This window comes from Oncorhynchus mykiss, chromosome 26 (assembly GCF_057628025.1).
Source record: "Oncorhynchus mykiss isolate SJ-2025 chromosome 26, ASM5762802v1, whole genome shotgun sequence".
Lineage (NCBI taxonomy): Eukaryota > Metazoa > Chordata > Actinopteri > Salmoniformes > Salmonidae > Oncorhynchus > Oncorhynchus mykiss.
Genome location: NC_143047.1, coordinates 25,012,425 through 25,032,327, shown reverse-complemented (window position 1 = coordinate 25,032,327; position 19,903 = coordinate 25,012,425). Strand labels below are relative to the sequence as shown.

Sequence of the window (19,903 nt, the reverse complement as noted above, 5' to 3'; positions counted from 1 at the left end):
ACTGCTACTCACCTGTCTCTGGAGCTCCAGATCGGCTTTATTGCCTACAAGGATCATGGGAAATTCATCACGGTCTTTGACTCTGAGGATCTGTCTTTGGAATTTGTAGATTTCTTCAAAGCTGTGAAACATAAAGCACGCAGCATCACTCGATGCCCCCAGTAAACTCTACACATTACCCAGCCAGAAGGGAGCGTGATTACAACACCAAACTGTGACATAGAGCTCAGACATAAAGATAAAGCTGAGATAAAGCTGGTGCCTCTGTGGACCTCCCAGGAATGTTGTCTCACAGCCACAAAAAATGAACCCCCCCTGCCCTCCCCTCCCCCACTGCACCCAGGCAGAAGGGATTGACGTCTCTGTGAATCAGAAAGGGTGGGTGAAGGGTGAAGGGAGGTACTCCAGAGCACAGACAGAGAAGTCAATGAACTCCTGTGGTACTGCATGCCTCAATGTTCCAGAAATGTTTGCATGAGCATTGCAGTAAAGCCTTGGTGAACTTGTGAGCAGCCTCAGCACAGGCTTGCCTGCCTTCCATTGACCAGGGAGGGGCCCTAAGCAGGTCTGTCCCTTTAACCAGAGCTTTGCTCCCCGTTGACTTGAAAGGCTTTTAGTGTAATACAAATATCATGCTAACTGTTTGAACCAAACGGCATACATAGAAATATCCCCCCAGAGAGAAAGGGAAACAGAATGTAACCACACACCCAGGAGTGTGTTCTAGTGAATGGCCCCCGGCGGGCAGCTTGGCGATCACATAGTAAATCTGGAGAGCCTTGACTAACGTAAATGGAGGAAGGAAAGACTGTTTACAGCACGGAGAGAGGGGACTCTGAGGGGTGGGTTGAGACACACCCCAACACATTGCTGCTCAGGGACCAGAGGGGTGACAAGGGCCCAAGACTGCCGACCACAGCACTACAGGACAGCACATATAGAGGGGATGCATTCATTCTCATGCAGGGGATTTAATGCAGGGTTTTTACACAGAAAACCAAAGCCTGTAAAGAGGTGGATGTTGAAAGAGAGGTATATGAGCAGAGGAGAACAAAAGAGAATGACGACACAGGTTGGCAAGAACGGAAGTGTGGGAGAACAAGAGAGAGTGAGGGAGAGAGATGTATGTGTTTAGCATGAGAGGGAGAGCGAGAGAGAGGAGCAGGCAGACAGAGGGAGAAAGAGAGCGATGGAGAAAAATGTTGACCAAGATAGGTGCAGATAGAGAGACGTGCAGACAGAGCGAGAGTGAGAGAGAGGAAAGGGAAAACAGAGATAGGTGCAGACAGAGAGAGAGAGGGACAGTCAGGCAGACACAGAGAGAGGGACAGTCAGGCAGACACAGAGAGAGGGACAGTCAGGCAGACAGAGAGAGGCACAGACAGATAGAGAGGCAGCATGGGGGTGGCACGTGACTGGGTTGTCACTCACCTTCCTCTGTCAGTGACTGAGAAGACAAGCAGGAAGCCCTCCCCTGTCCTCATGTATTGTTCTCTCATGGCTCCAAACTCTTCCTGTCCGGCCGTGTCCAGGACTAACAAACACAGGGACAGACACGTTAGACACACACACACACACACACACACACACACACACACACACACACACACACACACACACACACACACACACACAGTAGCACTTCTCCTGAAAAAGGTACTGTACAAAACTTAACCCTCCAAGAGAACAGTAATCTCCTGTGAAGGCTGGAATTTCTCAATGAACATTAGTGTTGTGGTCAGATTTCTCCTGTTTGTTTACAGGCTGAGGGTCTATACTTACTGTCAAGCCGGGCCGCCCTCTCGTCAATGACACACTGCTTCGTATACGAGTCTTCAATCGTGGGATCATAGTCAGTGACAAAGTAGGACTGGAGAGAGAAAGAGGGAGAGAGAAAGAGGGAGAGTGAACATGGTGTACAGTAAGGACTGAGGAGACATACAGCAGAGAAGGCAGTGAGATAAACAACTGGCTTTGGCTCGGTCTTCTAGAGAGTAAACACTCCATCCACTTGTGTTGTTCAGTAACTCGTTGACCTCTACACTACTATGCAGCATGCAGGAGGTAAACACATAATCCTGACCCGTGTGTTGTGAAAGCCAGGGTAAATACGGACTCACATAACCACTCCACTGTTTCTGAGGGCCACAGGAAAACGAGGTCATCTGGAGTGTTCATGACCAAAACACTGCTAATGTCACTGGCACTTCTGTCGCCACTATTCCAACAATGACACTAATTAGCCATCTTCCAGAGGCTGGTAAATGAAGCAGTGACTGGGACTGCCTGTCTGTAGGTAGAGGCGGGGCTTGAAGCTGTGCATTTTATTACATTTTCTCTGCATGTTTTGGAGGCCGCTCCTGTGGGACTAGTTAAGTGACAGCTGAGAACGACATACAAAGCATGTCCTATATCAGAGTGGAACACAGTGCACTGGCTCCATGTGGACAGGAGGGGTGGACTCACTGCTGAGAACAACATTATGTCACCGCAGGTAAAAATACATTTACATTTGAGTCATTTAGCAGACGCTCTTATCCAGAGAAACTTACAAGAGCAATTAGGGTTAAGTGCCTTGCTCAAGGGCACATTGACAGATTTTTCACCTAGTAGGCTCAGGGATTCAAACCACCAACCTTTTGGTTACTGGCCTAACACTCTTAACCGCTAGGCTACCATTAATAAAACAGTCTGCATTTGTTCCAATGCATGAATCATGTTTCCATTTTAAACAAATTATTGTGACAGGAGTGGATCTAATTTGGCAGTGAATTAAATCAGTGTATGTGTATTGATTCATGGCACATGGCCACCTGTTTGACTGTTAAAATATGCATTGTCTTTTTCAGTTAATCCACCGATGCAGATGGAAATATACTGCCTTCTCTCCCTGCCTCTTTCTCTCCCTGCCTCTTTCTCTCCCTTAATAAACCCCTCTTTCTCTCCCTGCCTCTTTCTCTCCATGCCTCTTTCTCTCCCTTAATAAACCCATTTCTTACTACCTACTCCACACATTCTCCAACTCTCTCACATGCATTATTTCATACAAATTTCCTTTTCCCTCCATATTTCTCTGTTGCACACATAAACTCGCCCTTCCCATACTATCTGTCTCTCCCTCACCCAAGCTCGTTCCTTCTCTCTCCCCATGCCTCTCCCTCTCTCCCCATGCCTCTCCCTCTCTCCCCATGCCTCTCCCTCAACTCCCATGCCTCTCCCTCTCTCCCCATGCCTCTCCCTCAACCCCCATGCCTCTCCCTCTCTCCCCATGCCTCTCCCTCTCTCCCCATGCCTCTCCCTCTCTCCCCATGCCTCTCCCTCTCTCCCCATGCCTTTCCCTCTCTCCCCATGCCTTTCCCTCAACCCCCATGCCTCTCCCTCTCTCGTCATGTCTCTCCCTCTCATGTCTCTCCCTCTCCCCCCATGCCTCTCCCTCTCTCCCTAGTCCTCTCTGTATGCGCTGCATGCATGCCGACATCACGTCCACTTGGCACTGTTCAATAATTCATCAGCGGTCCTGCATATGTCTGCAGCCTGCTCTGCTGCTCCACTCTCTCCATGCTGGTTCCCCTGATTGATGAGGCTGCAGAACAGTGAAGCATAGGCTGAGAAAGAGAGAGCGAGAGAGAAAGAGAGAATGTATATCCAGAAACAGCACTGGCTGTATCCAGTTGAAGTCAGAAGTTTACATACACCTTAGCCAAATACATTTCAACTCAGTTTTTCATAATTCCTGACATTTAATCCTAGTAAAAATTCCCTGTCTTAGGTCAGTTAGGATCACCACTTTATTTATTTGAATGTGAAATGTCAGAATAATAGTAGAGAGAATGATTTATTTCAGCTTTTATTTCTTTCATCACATTCCCTGAGGGTCAGAAGTTTACATACATTCAATTACTATTTGGTAGCATTGCCTTTACATTGTTTAACTTCGGTCAAATGTTTCAGGTAGCCTTCCACAAGCTTCCCACAATAAGTTGGGTGAATTTTGACCCATTCCTCCTAACAGAGCTGGTGAAACTGAGTCAGGTTTGTTGGCCTCCTTGCTCGAACACGCTTTATCAGTTCTGCCCACAAATGTCCATGGGATTGAGGTCAGGGCTTTGTGATGGCCACTCCAATACCTTGACTTTGTTGTCCTTAAGCCACTTCGCCACAACCTTGGAAGTATTCTTGGGGTCATTTGTAACCAAGTTTTAACTTCCTGACGGATGTCTTGAGATGTTGCTTCAATATATCCACATACATTTCCTACCTCATGATGCCATCTATTTTGTGAAGTGCACCAGACCCTCCTGCAGCAAAGCACACCCACAACATGATGCTGCCACCCCTGTGCTTGGGATGGTGTTCTTCGGCTTACAAGCCTCCCCCCTTTTCCTCCAAACATAACGATGGTCATTATAGCCGTAAGGCTCTCCAGAGGGTAGTGAGGTCTGCACAACGCATCACCGGGGGCAAACTACCTGCCCTCCAGGACACCTACACCACCCGATGTCACAGGAAGGCCATAAAGATCGTCAAGGACATCAACCACCCGAGCCACTGCCTGTTCACCCCGCTATCATCCAGAAGGCGAGGTCAGTACAGGTGCATCAAAGCTGGGACCGAGAGACTGAAAAACAGCTTCTATCTCAAGGCCATCAGACTGTTAAACAGCCACCACTAACACTGAGTGGCTGCTGCCAACACACTGACACCGACTCAACTCCAGCCACTTTAATAATGGGAATTGATGGGAAATTATGTAAATATATCACTAGCCACTTTAAACAATGCTACCTTATATAATGTTACTTACCCTACATTATTCATCTCATATGCATACGTATATACTGTACTCTATATCATCAACTGTATCCTTATGTAATACATGTATCACTAGCCACTTTAAACTATGCCACTTTGTTTACATACTCATCTCATTTGTACATACTGTACTCGATACCATCTACTGTATCTTGCCTATGCTGCTCTGTACCATCACTCATTCATATATCCTTATGTACATATTCTTTATCCCCTTACACTGTGTACAAGACAGTAGTTTTGGAATTGTTAGTTAGATTACTTGTTGGTTATTACTGCATTGTCGGAACTAGAAGCACAAGCATTTCGCTACACTCGCATTAACATCTGCTAACCATGTGTATGTGACATATAAAATTTGATTTGATTTGATTATAGCCAAACAGTTATATTTTTGTTTCATCTGACCAGAGGATATTTCTCCAAAAAGTATGACCTTTGTCCCCATGTGCAGTTACAAACTGTAGCCTGGCTTCTTTTATGGCGGTTTTGGAGCAGTGGCTTCTTCCTGGCTGAGCGGCCTTTCAGGTTATGTCGATATAGGACTCATCCTACTGTGGATATAGATACTTTTGTACCTTTTTCCTCCAGCATCTTCACAAGGTCCTTTGCGGTTGTTCTGGGATTGATTTGCACTTTTCGCACCAAAGTACGTTCATCTCTAGGAGACAGAACGTCTCTCCTTCCTGAGCGGTATGACGGCTGCGTGGTCCCATGGTGTTTATACTTGCATACTATTGTTTGTACAGATGACCGTGGTACCTTCAGGCATTTGTAAATTGTTCCCAAGGATGAACCAGACATGTGGAGGTTTACAATTTTCTTCTCGGGTCTTGGCTGATTTCTTTTGATTTTCCCATGATGTCAAGCAAAGAGGCACTGAGTTTGAAGGTAGGCCTTGAAATACATCCACAGGTACACCTCCCATTGACTCAAATTATGTCAATTAGCCTATCAGAAGCTTCTAAAGCCATGCTATAATTTTCTGGAATTTTCAACTTAGTGTATGTAAACTTCTGACCCACTGGAATTGTGATGAGGAATTATAAGTGAAATAATCTGTCTAGAAACAATTGTTGGAAAAATGACTTGTGTCATGCACAAAGTAGATGTCCTAACCGACTTGCCAAAACTATAGTTTGTTAACAAGACATTTTTGGAGTGGTTGAAAAACTAGTTTTAATGACTCCAACCTAAGTGCATGTAAACTTCTGACTTCAACTGTATGTGATGGATCCTCATATGGCTCATTGGGTACATCACCATTAGCTCCATATTCAACACAGGATGACTCCCACTGTGGGGTGGGTGACTAACTGGGACAACACAACCACAACAGCCTCCCAGGGTGGGAAGGAGCTTAGCTCACTGTTCTTCCCAGCACCATTCAGTCTTCACTGTATGTACAATTGTGTTTGTGCTATCATTCCAATTCCTTGTCACTCCTTGTCATGCAATTGAGTTGGCAAGAGCACAAACAGATATGGGACCAGGCCATTGAACTTCTATTGTGCAGCCTCACACCACCATCTCCATGACAACACTGGACAGCCATCACTGCACAGACAGCTGATCCTGTCCAGAGTCCAGACTGACCGGTCAGTCATTCAATCTGCAGGGGGTCTAAAGTCTGGTCTGCTTACGCACGCACGCACACACACACCTAGCCACCGACCCCCCCCCCCCCCCCCCCACAGTGGACTCTCTTTGCATGGTGAAGTGTCCTGACCTTTAGTCGCACCTTAACACAGATGCCAGTGGGAACTGAAAAAAACACTCCCTGTTCAAACACTCCTAAAATGCAAATATTCTCCTCTCAAGTGAATTAACCAATTGCTTCAATGGTAGCTGAGCCTTTTTCATAGAATGACATTTAATTTGAATTTGGAGAGCAGCTGAGGTTAAATCCCTCTTTAACAAAACAGAGTGCTCCTGTAGTCTGACAGAGTTCAGCCAACCCTTCCATAAATGACTTCTGTTTTTGTGTGCACCAACGAGACAGCCTTAGACATTTTCCATATGAGCACCAGTGTGTGTGTGTGTGTGTGTGTGTGTATATATATATATATATATATATATATATATATATATATATAGTATAGTGTAGAGCCTTGTATAGTGTAGAGCAGAGTATAGAGTAGAGCATAGAGTAGAGAAGAGAGCATGGTGAGCATGGTGTAGAGTATGGTGTAGAGAAGAGCATGGTGTAGAGTATGGTGTAGAGAAGAGCATGGTGTAGAGTAGAGCATGGTGTAGAGTATGGTGTAGAGTAGAGAATGGTGTAGAGTAGAGCATGGTGTAGAGAAGAGCATGGTGTAGAGGATGTTGTAGAGTAGAGCATGGTGTAGAGAAGAGCATGGTGTAGAGTAGAGCATGGTGTAGAGCATGGTGTAGATCATGTTGTAGAGTAGAGAATGGTGTAGAGTATAGAGCATGGTGTAGAGTATAGAGCATGGTGTAGAGTATAGAGCATGGTGTAGAGTATAGAGCATGATGTAGAGTATAGAGCATGGAGTAGAGTAGAGCATGGTGTAGAGTATAGAGCATGGTGTAGAGAAGAGCATGGTGTAGAGCAGAGCATGGTGTAGAGCATGGTGTAGAGTACAGAGCATGGTGTAGAGTACAGAGCATGGTGTAGAGTAGAGCATGGTGTAGAGCATGTTGTAGAGCATGGTGTAGAGTATAGAGCATGGTGTAGAGTAGAGCATGGTGTAGAGTAGAGCATGGTGTAGAGTAGAGCATGGTGTAGAGAAGAGCATGGTGTAGAGTAGAGCATGGTGTAGAGTAGAGCATGGTGTAGGGCATGTTGTAGAGTAGAGCATGGTGTAGAGTATAGAGCATGGTGTAGAGTAGAGCATGGTGTAGAGTAGAGCATGGTGTAGAGTAGAGCATGGTGTAGAGTAGAGCATGGTGTAGAGGATGTTGTAGAGTAGAGCATGGTGTAGAGTAGAGCATGGTGTAGAGAAGAGCATGGTGTATAGGATGTTGTAGAGTAGAGCATGGTGTAGAGTAGAGTATGGTGTAGAGTAGAGCATGGTGTAGAGTAGAGCATGGTGTAGAGAAGAGCATGGTGTAGAGGATGTTGTAGAGTAGAGCATGGTGTAGAGCATGTTGTAGAGTAGAGCATGGTGTAGAGCATGTTGTAGAGTATAGAGCATGGTGTAGAGTAGAGCATGGTGTAGAGTAGAGCATGGTGTAGAGTAGAGCATGGTGTAGAGTAGAGCATGGTGTAGAGTAGAGCATGGTGTAGAGGATGTTGTAGAGTAGAGCATGGTGTAGAGTAGAGCATGGTGTAGAGAAGAGCATGGTGTATAGGATGTTGTAGAGTAGAGCATGGTGTAGAGTAGAGTATGGTGTAGAGTAGAGCATGGTGTAGAGTAGAGCATGGTGTAGAGAAGAGCATGGTGTAGAGGATGTTGTAGAGTAGAGCATGGTGTAGAGCATGTTGTAGAGTAGAGCATGGTGTAGAGAAGAGCATGGTGTAGAGTAGAGCATGGTGTAGAGTAGAGCATGGTGTAGAGCATGGTGTAGAGCATGTTGTAGAGTAGAGAATGGTGTAGAGTATAGAGCATGGTGTAGAGTATAGAGCATGGAGTAGAGTAGAGCATGGTGTAGAGTATAGAGCATGGTGTAGAGCATGGTGTAGAGAAGAGCATGGTGTAGAGTAGAGCATGGTGTAGAGTAGAGCATGGTGTAGAGCATGTTGTAGAGTACAGAGCATGGTGTAGAGTAGAGCATGGTGTAGAGTACAGAGCATGGTGTAGAGTAGAGCATGGTGTAGAGTACAGAGCATGGTGTAGAGCATGGTGTAGAGAAGAGCATGGTGTAGAGTAGAGCATGGTGTAGAGCATGTTGTAGAGTAGAGCATGGTGTAGAGTACAGAGCATGGTGTAGAGCATGGTGTAGAGAAGAGCATGGTGTAGAGTAGAGCATGGTGTAGAGCATGTTGTAGAGTACAGAGCATGGTGTAGAGTACAGAGCATGGTGTAGAGCATGTTGTAGAGTATAGAGCATGGTGTAGAGTAGAGCATGGTGTAGAGTAGAGCATGGTGTAGAGCATGTTGTAGAGTATAGAGCATGGTGTAGAGTAGAGCATGGTGTAGTGTAGAGCATGGTGTAGAGCATGTAGAGTATAGAGCATGGTGTAGAGTACAGAGCATGGTGTAGAGCATGTTGTAGAATAGAGCATGGTGTAGAGTACAGAGCATGGTGTAGAGTACAGAGCAAGGTGTAGAGTACAGAGCATGGTGTAGAGTAGAGCATGGTGTAGAGTAGAGCATGGTGTAGAGCATGTTGTAGAGTATAGAGCATGGTGTAGAGTAGAGCATGGTGTAGAGTAGAGCATGGTGTAGAGAAGAGCATGGTGTAGAGAAGAGCATGGTGTAGAGTACAGAGCATGGCGTAGAGTACAGAGCATGGCGTAGAGCATGTTGAGAGCATGGTGTAGAGTACAGAGCATGGTGTAGAGTATAGAGCATGGTGTAGAGCATGGTGTAGAGAAGAGCATGGTGTAGAGTAGAGCATGGTGTAGAGTACAGAGCATGGCGTAGAGCATGTTGTAGAGTAGAGCATGGTGTAGAGTACAGAGCATGGTGTAGAGTACAGAGCATGGTGTAGAGTATAGAGCATGGTGTAGAGAAGAGCATGGTGTAGAGCATGTTGTAGAGTATAGAGCATGGTGTAGAGTATAGAGCATGGTGTAGATTATAGAGCATGATGTAGAGCACGGTATAGAGCATGGTGTAGAGTATAGAGCATGGCATAGAGCATGGTGTAGAGTATAGAGCATGATGTAGAGTATAGAGCATGGTGTAGAGTACAGAGCATGGCGTAGAGCATGGTGTAGAGTACAGAGCATGGTGTAGAGTACAGAGCATGGTGTAGAGCATGGTGTAGAGTAGAGCATGGTGTAGAGCATGGTGTAGATTATAGAGCATGATGTAGAGCACGGTATAGAGCATGGTGTAGAGTATATAGCATGGTGTAGAGTACAGAGCATGGTGTAGAGTATAGAGCATGGTATAGAGTATAGAGCATGGTGTAGAGTATAGAGCATGGTGTAGAGTATAGAGCATGGTGTAGAGTATAGAGCATGGTGTAGAGTATAGGGCATGGTGTATAGTATAGAGCATGGTGTAGAGTATAGAGCATGGTGTAGAGTATAGAGCATGGTGTAGAGTATAGAGCATGGTGTAGAGTATAGAGCATGGTGTAGAGTATAGAGCATGGTGTAGAGTATAGAGCATGGTGTAGAGTATAGAGCATGGTGTAGAGTATAGAGCATGGTGTAGAGTAGAGCATGGTGTAGAGTAGAGCATGGTGTAGAGCATGGTGTAGAGTATAGAGCATGGTGTAGAGTATACAGCATGGTGTAGAGTATAGAGCATGGTGTAGAGTATAGAGCATGGTGTAGAGTATAGAGCATGGTGTAGAGTATAGAGCATGGTGTAGAGTAGAGCATGGTGTAGAGTAGAGCATGGTGTAGAGCATGGTGTAGAGTATAGAGCATGATGTAGAGCATGGAATAGAGCATGATGTAGAGTATAGAGCATGGTGTTGAGCATGGTATGGAGTATTGAGCATGGTGTAGCGTATAGAGCATGGTGTAGAGTATAGCGCATGGTGTAGAGTATAGAGCATGGTGTAGAGTAGAGCATGGTGTTGAGCATGGTATGGAGTATAGAGCATGGTGTAGAGTATAGAGCATGGTGTATAGTATAGAGCATGGTGTAGAGTATAGAGCATGGTGTAGAGTATAGCGCATGGTGTAGAGTATAGAGCATGGTGTAGAGTATAGAGCATGGTGTAGAGTATAGAGCATGGTGTAGAGTATAGAGCATGGTGTAGAGTATAGAGCATGATGTAGAGTAGATCATGGTGTAGAGTACAGAGCATGGTGTAGAGTATAGAGCATGGTGTAGAGTATAGAGCATGGTGTAGAGTATAGAGCATGGTGTAGAGTATAGAGCATGGTGTAGAGTATAGAGCATGGTGTAGAGTATAGAGCATGGTGTAGAGTATAGAGCATGGTGTAGAGTATAGAGCATGGTGTAGAGTATAGATCATGGTGTAGGTTATGGTGTAGAGTATAGAGCATGGTGTAGAGTAGAGCATGGTGTAGATCATAGTGTAGACTATAGAGCATGGTGTAGATTATGGTGTAGAGTATAGAGCATGGTGTAGATTATGGTGTAGAGTATAGAGCATGGTGTAGATTATGGTGTAGAGTATAGAGCATGGTGTAGAGTAGAGCATGGTGTAGAGTAAAGTATAAAGCAGAGCAGAGTATAGAACAGAGTATAGATTAGAGCAGAGTATATAGTAGAGCATATAATATAGAGTAGAGCAGAGTATATAGTAGAGCAGAGTATAGAGAGCAGTGTATAGAGTAGAGCATATAGTATAGAGCACAGCAGTGTATAGAGTAGAGCATATAGTATAGAGCAGAGCAGTGTATTGAATAGAACAGAGTATAGAGTAGAGTATAGAGTATATAGTTGAGTATAGAGTACATTAGAGCAGAGTAGAGTATAGAGTAGAGGTCGACCGATTATGATTTTTCAACGCCGATACCGATTATTGGAGGACCAAAAAAGCAGATTTTAAAAAAAAATTTTTTATTTGTAATAATGACAATTACAACAATACTGAATGAACACTTATTTTAACTTAATATAAAACATCAATAAAATCAATTTAGCCTCAAATAAATAATGAAACGTTCAATTTGGTTTAAATAATGCAAAAACTAAGTGTTGGAGAAGAAAGTAATATGTGCCATGTAAAAATGTGTGCCGTGTAAAAAAGCTAACGTTTAAGTTCCTTGCTCAAAACATGAGAACATATGAAAGTTGGTGTTTCCTTTTAACATGAGACTTCAATATTCCAAGGTAAGAGGTTTTAGGTTGTAGTTTAATATAGTATTTATAGGACTATTTCTCTCTATACCATTTGTATTTCATATACCTTTGGCTATTGGATGTTCTTATAGGTACTATAGTATTGCCAGTGTAACATTATAGCTTCCGTCCCCCTCCTCGCCTCTACCTGGGCTCGAACCAGGAACACATCGACAACAGCCACACTCGAAGCATCGTTACCCATCGCTCCACAAAAGCCGCGGCCCTTGCAGCGCAAGGGGAATAACTACTCCAAATCTAAAAGCGAGTGACGTTTGAAACAGTATTAGCGCACACCCAGCTAATTAGCTAGCCATTTCACATTGGTTACACCAGCCATTAGGCTGATAGGCTTGAAGTCAAAAACAGCGCTGTGCTTGCGAAGAGCTGCTGGCAAAACGCACGAAAGTGCTGTTTGAATGAATGATTACGGGCCTGCTGCTGCTCAGTCAGACTGCTCTATCAAATCAGACTTAATTATAACATAATAACACACAGAAATACGAGCCTTTGGTCATTAATATGATCGAATCCGGAAACTATCATTTCGAAAACAAAACGTTTATTATTTCAGTGAAATACGGAACCGTTCTGTATTTTATCTAACGGGTGGCATCCCTAAATCTAAATATTCTTGTTACATTGCACAACCTTCAGTTTTTTATAAGATAAGTTTAATGCTAGCTAGCAATTTACCTTGGCTTCTAATGCATTCGCGTTACATGCAGGCTACTCGTGGAGTGCAATGGTTAGAGCATTGGACTAGTTAACGGTTGCAAGATTGGAACCCCTGACGAGGTGAAAATCGGTCGTTCTGCCCCTGAACAAGGCAGTTGTTCCTAGGCAGTCATTGAAAATAAGAATGTGTTCTTAACTGACTTGCCTAGTTAAATAAAATAGTATAGAGCATGGTGTAGAGTATACAGCATGGTGTAGAGTATAGAGCATGGTGTAGAGTATAGAGCATGGAGTAGAGTATAGAGCATGGAGTAGAGTATAGAGCATGGAGTAGAGTATAGAGCATGGTGTAGAGTATAGAGCATGGAGTAGAGTATAGAGCATGGAGTAGAGTATAGAGCATGGAGTAGAGTATAGAGCATGGTGTAGAGTATAGAGCATGGTGTAGAGTATAGAGCATGGTGTAGAGTATAGAGCATGGTGTAGAGTATAGAGCATGATGTAGAGTATAGAGCATGGAGTAGAGTAGAGCATGGTGTAGAGTATAGAGCATGGTGTAGAGCATGGTGTAGAGTATACATCATAGTGTAGAGTAGAGCATGGGGTAGAGTAGAGCATGGTGTAGAGTATAGAGCGTGGTGTAGAGCATAGTATAGAGTATAGAGCATGGTGTAGATTATGGTGTAGAGTATAGATCATGGTGTAGAGCATAGTGTAGACTATAGAGCATGGTGTAGATTATGGTGTAGAGTAGAGCATGGTGTAGAGTAGAGCATGGTGTAGAGTAAATTATAAAGCAGAGCAGAGTATAGAACAGAGTATAGATTAGAGCAGAGTATATAGTAGAGCATAGCATAGAGTAGAGCAGAGTATATAGTAGAGTATAGAGGAGTGTAGAGTATAGAGCACAACAGTGTATATAGTAGAGTATAGAGCAGAGCAGTGTATAGAATAGAGCAGAGTATAGAGTATATAGTTGAGTATAGAGTACATTAGAGCAGAGTATAGAGTATAGATTAGGGTATAGAATAGAGTGGTGTATAGAGTAGAGTACAGTACAGAGTAGAGTATAGAGTAGAGCATGGTGTAGAGTAGAGCATGGTATAGAGTAAAGTATAAAGCAGAACAGAGTATAGATTAGAGCAGAGTATATAGTAGAGTATAGAGTAGAGCAGAGTATAGAGAGGAGTATAGAGTAGAGTATAGAGCACAGCAGTGTATAGAGTAGAGTATAGAGCAGAGCAGTGTATAGAATAGAGCAGAGTATAGAGTACATTAGAACAGAGTATAGATTAGGGTATAGAATAGAGCGGTGTATAGAGTAGAACAGAGTAGAGTATAGAGTATAGAGTTGAGCAGAGTATAGAGCAGAGTATACAGTAGAGCAGCATATAGAGTAGAGTATAACATTTGATTTGAGTATAGAGTAGAGCAGAGTATAGAGTGTAGAGCAGAGTATAGAGTATAGAGTAGAGCAGAGTATAGAGTATAGAGTAGAGCAGAGTATAGAGTAGATCGGTGTATAGAGTAGAGCAGAGTATAAAGTAGAGTATAGAATAGTGTATAGAGTAAAGCAGAGTATAGAGTAGAGTATAGAACAGAGAAGAGTATAAAGTAGAGCAGATTATAGAGTAGAGCGGTGTATAAAGTGGAGCAGAGTATAGAGTAGAGTATAGAGCAGAGAAGAGTATAGAGTAGAGCATAGTATACAGTAGAGCATAGCAAAGCTATGAGTATAGAGCAGAGCAGAGTACAGAGTAGAACCGAGTATAGTGTAGAGCAGAGTATAGAGAAGAGTAAGCATAGTATAGTGTAGAGCAGAGCATAGAGTAGAGTATAGAACAGAGTCTAGAGCAGAGTGTAGAGTAGTGCGGAGTATAGAGTAGAGCAGAGTAAAGAGTAGAGTAGAGCAGAGTATTGAGTAGAGTAAAGCATGGAGCAGAGTATAGAGTAGAGTAGAGCAGAGTATAGAGTAGAGTAAAGCAGAGTGGAGTGTAGAGTAGAGCAGTGCAGAGTGGAGTATTTAGTAGAGCAGAGCCCTCCGCTCCACTCAGCCAGAGGGAAGTAAACTAAACCTACACACCAGGGCAGCCGGCCCAGGCCAGCAAAGCCCTCTGATGTCACAGAGGAGATATTCACCAATCCCCACCCACCTACCAACTAACCCACCAATCCACCCACCCACTGCCAATCATTTCCACTACTGCCTTCCAGCACCACCACCCCACCCACTCCACACCATGACAACATTAGCGGTTTGTTCACCATGAAAAGAGGGTCAGTGTCTCTCTCAGCTGCAACCTGTGCACTGATTTAGTTAGCCTACATTGTGCTGCAGCGCTGAGGAGTCGTCTCCCTAGTATACAGCTGCTATACTAACCCTGTCTGTCTCTGACTCTCTGATAGACAATCTAACAGATCCTGTGTTACGACTGCTGGCTGACAGCTTCATCTACACCAATGGGAAACAAGGATACGTGTAGGCGTGCAATAAACGCCATTCACCCACTTCCTCACCACACAAACAGCTTACCGTGCTATATATAGATACACTCCTTTCTATCTGAGACAGCCATCCCACTCGTTTGGGTAGCAGGAGTCTCACGTAAATTACTGTTAGGGCTGGGCGATATGGCCAAAATATCATATCATGGTATTTTTATTTTTTTTAAACGAGACGGTATCACATATTTTTTTTAAATATTGAGATGGCATCACGTCTTTAAAAAAAAAAATGAGACGGTATCACATTATTTTTTTAAATGAGACGGTATCACATATTTTTTTTTTTAAATGAGACGGACGGTATCACATTATTTTTTTAAATGAGACGGTATCACATATATTTTTTTAAATGAGACGGTATCACATATTTTTTTTTAAATGAGATGGTATCACATATTTTTTTAAATGAGACGGTATCACATTTTTTTTTTAAAATGAGACGGTATCACATTATTTTTTTAAATGAGACGGTATCACATATTTTTTTTTAAATGAGACGGTATCACATATTTTTTTTAAAATGAGACGGTATCACATTTTTTTTTTAAATGAGACGGTATCACATATTTTTTTTTAAATGAGACGGTATCACATATTTTTTTTTAAATGAGACGGTATCACATATTTTTTTTTAAATGAGACGGTATCACATATTTTTTTTTAAATGAGACGGTATCACATATTTTTTTTTTTAAATGAGACGGACGGTATCACATTATTTTTTTAAATGAGACGGTATCACATATATTTTTTTAAATGAGACGGTATCACATATATTTTTTTAAATGAGACGGTATCACATATTTTTTTAAATGAGACGGTATCACATTTTTTTTTTTAAATGAGACGGTATCACATTATTTTTTTAAATGAGACGGTATCACATATTTTTTTTTAAATGAGACGGTATCACATATTTTTTTTTAAATGAGACGGTATCACATATTTTTTTTTAAATGAGACGGTATCACATATTTTTTTTTAAATGAGACGGTATCACATATATTTTTTTAAATGAGACGATATCACGTATTTTTTTAAATGAGACGGTATCACGTATTTTTTTAAATGAGACGGTATCACATATTTTTTTAAATGAGACGGTATCACATATTTTTTTTTAAATGAGACGGTATCACATATTTTTTTTTAAATGAGACGGTATCACATATTTTTTTTTAAATGAGACGGTATCACATTTTTTTTAAATGAGACGGTATCACATATATTTTTTTAAATGAGACGGTATCACATATTTTTTTAAATGAGACGGTATCACGTATTTTTTTTAAATGAGACGGTATCACGTATTTTTTTTAAATGAGACGGTATCACGTATTTTTTTAAATGAGACGGTATCACGTATTTTTTTTAAATGAGACGGTATCACGTATTTTTTTAAATGAGACGGTATCACGTATTTTTTTAAATGAGACGGTATCACATATTTTTTTAAATGAGACGGTATCACGTATTTTTTTAAATGAGACGGTATCACGTATTTTTTTAAATGAGACGGTATCACGTATTTTTTTAAATGAGACGGTATCACGTATTTTTTTAAATGAGACGGTATCACATATTTTTTTTTAAATGAGACGGTATCACATTTTTTTTAAATGAGACGGTATCACATATATTTTTTTAAATGAGACGGTATCACATATTTTTTTAAATGAGACGGTATCACGTATTTTTTTTAAATGAGACGGTATCACATATTTTTTTTAAATGAGACGGTATCACGTATTTTTTTAAATGAGACGGTATCACGTATTTTTTTTAAATGAGACGGTATCACGTATTTTTTTAAATGAGACGGTATCACGTATTTTTTTAAATGAGACGGTATCACATATTTTTTTAAATGAGACGGTATCACGTATTTTTTTAAATGAGACGGTATCACGTATTTTTTTAAATGAGACGGTATCACGTATTTTTTTAAATGAGACGGTATCACGTATTTTTTTAAATGAGACGGTATCACGTATTTTTTTAAATGAGACGGTATCACATATTTTTTAAAATGAGACGGTATCACATATATTTTTTTAAATGAGACGGTATCACATATATTTTTTTAAATGAGACGGTATCACGTATTTTTTTAAATGAGACGGTATCACGTATTTTTTTTAAATGAGACGGTATCACGGTATTTTGTGTTTTAGAATAATAAAAGTTCCAATGTGCTTCATGAGTGGTGTGTGACCATAGGATGGCAAGTGATTTCAATGGGTCTTTCTCCTTCCTGATTGGGTTATACTGTTAAATTCAACTTCAACCTAAAATAATTTCCTGTATTTCCATCAATTTCTACATTTCCTGCACTCATTTGAGATGATTTCCACACTGCCACGATATGGGCAAAAAACTAGGCCTTATTTTTAACCAAATGTTGCAATTGCGATTTAGATTTAGAACACATGGGTGAGCTTTTGGAATCATGGAAATATAATGTTTATTCAATTCTATAGTTAGAATATAAATAACAGTGGGCACTTTGATTACAGTGTTTGACATGACAATGAATGAAAATGCCATGGACAAGTTATTGTGACAGGGTAGAAACCAAAGTGATGTTCAGTGTTTCCTAGGGGACCCTATAATCTTTTGCTACATTAAATCTTTATTCACGTAGCCAACATGTTCCTGCTTCGCCTATTCCTCTTTGATTTAGAAGATACTGTTGCACAAACAACATGCAGTACTAGTATCAGGCTGTATTAGCTAGCTACGTTTACTCTGACTAGCCAGCTAACTAGCGATTAGCATTAGTGGCTAACACGATTTAGCTTTAACTTCCTAAGAAAATACAAACTAGCTGTTTGCAGATATAAGAAACACAAACTAATATTGTAATTATTGAACGCTTGTGGATTTATATTAAGATCAAATAGGAAACAAGTTCATTGCATCAACATTGTTGCATGCGCTACATTGACCATGCAGACTGAACGAAACCAAACATTCAAATACCGTTATAGAAGGTAAAATAAAAACCCAAACCGGTCCGTGTATCAATACCGGTATATAGTCAAATATGGTATACCGCCCAGCCCTAATTACCATTATAGCTGATCCAGCATAAGATAAACAGCCAGAGCAGAGCTCAGCCATGGATTCACCAATCAGTTCTGTGAAGGGAGGGAGGCCGGAGATTTCTCTCCAAAATACTCTAGGCGATTAATTAACAAAAACACACATTTGAGGAAAATGGTATGCCTGCCTACTGGATCATAATAAGCGTGAACACAGCAGACTAAGAGGAAACGGCACAGTTAATTTCCTTCCATATGTGCCCTTAATGCCCTATGAGGATTCAGAGACCTTGACTTCCAAGAAATTGAGCTTCTCTAATGAGAAAATGTAGATTAAATGGTAGGAAAACTTGTATTATCCCTTAGGAAAATTATGCAAACAGCTGCAACTTTATAATATCCCTCAATCCCAATACAGCTCCCCTCTCAGCCAAGCCTGACCAATTCCAGCACCAGGTCGAGCTGACACAGCGTTAGAGAGACACACACTATGGCTGGGCCCAAGGTGGGGCAGGACCAGGACACTGAGGAGGAGAGGTCCAGGAAGGGGTAGGGGAGACGGGGTAGTAGGGGTAGGACCAAGACACTGTGGAGGAGAGGTCCAGGAAGGGATAGGGGAGACAGGGTAGTAGGGGTAGGACCAGGACACTGTGGAGGAGAGGTCCAGGAAGGGGTAGGGGAGACTGGGTAGTAGGGGTAGGACCAGGACACTGTGGAGGAGAGGTCCAGGAAGGGGGTAGGGGAGACGGGGTAGTAGGGGTAGGGTAGGACCAGGACACTGGAGGAGAGGTCCAGGAAGGGGTAGGGGAGACTGGGTAGTAGGGATAGGGTAGGACCAGGACACTGTGGAGGAGAGGTCCAGGAAGGGGTAGGGGAGACGGGGTAGTAGGGATAGGGAAGTAAATAACTGCTAATCTTACATGTTTTGGAAGAATGCAGGACTTGATGACTGCATACAAATACAGGTGATGAACTGAACTGCCTTTTCATGTGCATTGATTTATGGGAGAGTTGAACCAGTGCCAGCTCAAAGCAGATCCCGGTGAGGCCTGGTGCTTTAACTCCAGACCTGCTTAAGCCCTCTCATTTGTTTCTAGAAGTGCAGCAACAGAACTCCACCCTTGAAGTAGAGCTGTTCCAGGGATTTGCATAGTCAGGCTTTCCCTAGATTCTTCTTCATTCCCCAGCTTATCATGGATGTGAATGGCGAACTGGACGGGCCCATTATACTGGCTGTTATAGGGGTAGTCTACACTATCATACTGGTCACTGCTTCCATTGGGGGTGTTAGATACAGCCATGTTGAGGGTTCACTAGGATGAGAGCCACTAGCCACAGTTGGCCATTCAAAAAATGGGCCCCCAAACATCCAGCTTTGTTGTCTCTTTAGGGTCAAAGTCCATTGATAAGGTGTACTTTTCAGAATATAGTTCGTCTTATCTCTGTCCCTAACCAGAGTTTTTACACTGAGCCGTCCTCTAAAACAGCCTCACTTGTGGAACTGCTCAGAGTAAATAAACACCTGTGAACATTGAGTTTCATGTGTCAGTCAGGCAGCTGTAGACTTACACCACTCCCTTAGCCATCCCCTTCCTGTTCCCCTGCCCTCCCTTGTCCTACAGGGTTAACCTCTGCTGAACCTGGGGGACTGTCCAGGGGCCGAATGACCTCCGGCAGCCGTCAGTAATCAACCATCACCCAGCACAAATAGCCACCATTAAGGGTTAACATGAAGCAGATGGGAGCGTAGGGGTTCTGCTTGTCCAATACTACCATCTGCTCTACTCCATCCCTCTCCTCACCTTCATGTGTGACTTCATCCCACTGGAGAGTTCCAGCCAAGAACACAATTACAATTTGTTGTGTGTATGAGTAAGCGAGAAAAAGAGAGAGGGAGAGAGAGAGGGAGAGTGAGCACGAGAGAGAGAGAGAGAGAGAGAGAGAGAGTGAAAGGCCTACACTTCC

The 19,903-nt window shown here is 42.4% G+C and overlaps 1 protein-coding gene across 1 annotated transcript in view; it reads right to left on the bottom strand.

Moving 5' to 3' along the window:
* The window catches only part of LOC110506681 (ras-related protein R-Ras2), a 48,391-nt gene that overhangs the window by 4,631 nt on the left and 23,857 nt on the right, over positions 1 to 19,903 (bottom strand). Inside the window, exons 2-4 of the mRNA XM_021586472.3 lie at positions 1,783 to 1,870; positions 1,432 to 1,534; positions 13 to 121 (exon numbers count right to left, since the gene is read on the bottom strand). Of these exons, the coding sequence (XP_021442147.1) occupies positions 13 to 121; positions 1,432 to 1,534; positions 1,783 to 1,870 (300 nt within the window). The remainder of the gene's footprint in view (positions 1 to 12; positions 122 to 1,431; positions 1,535 to 1,782; positions 1,871 to 19,903) is intronic.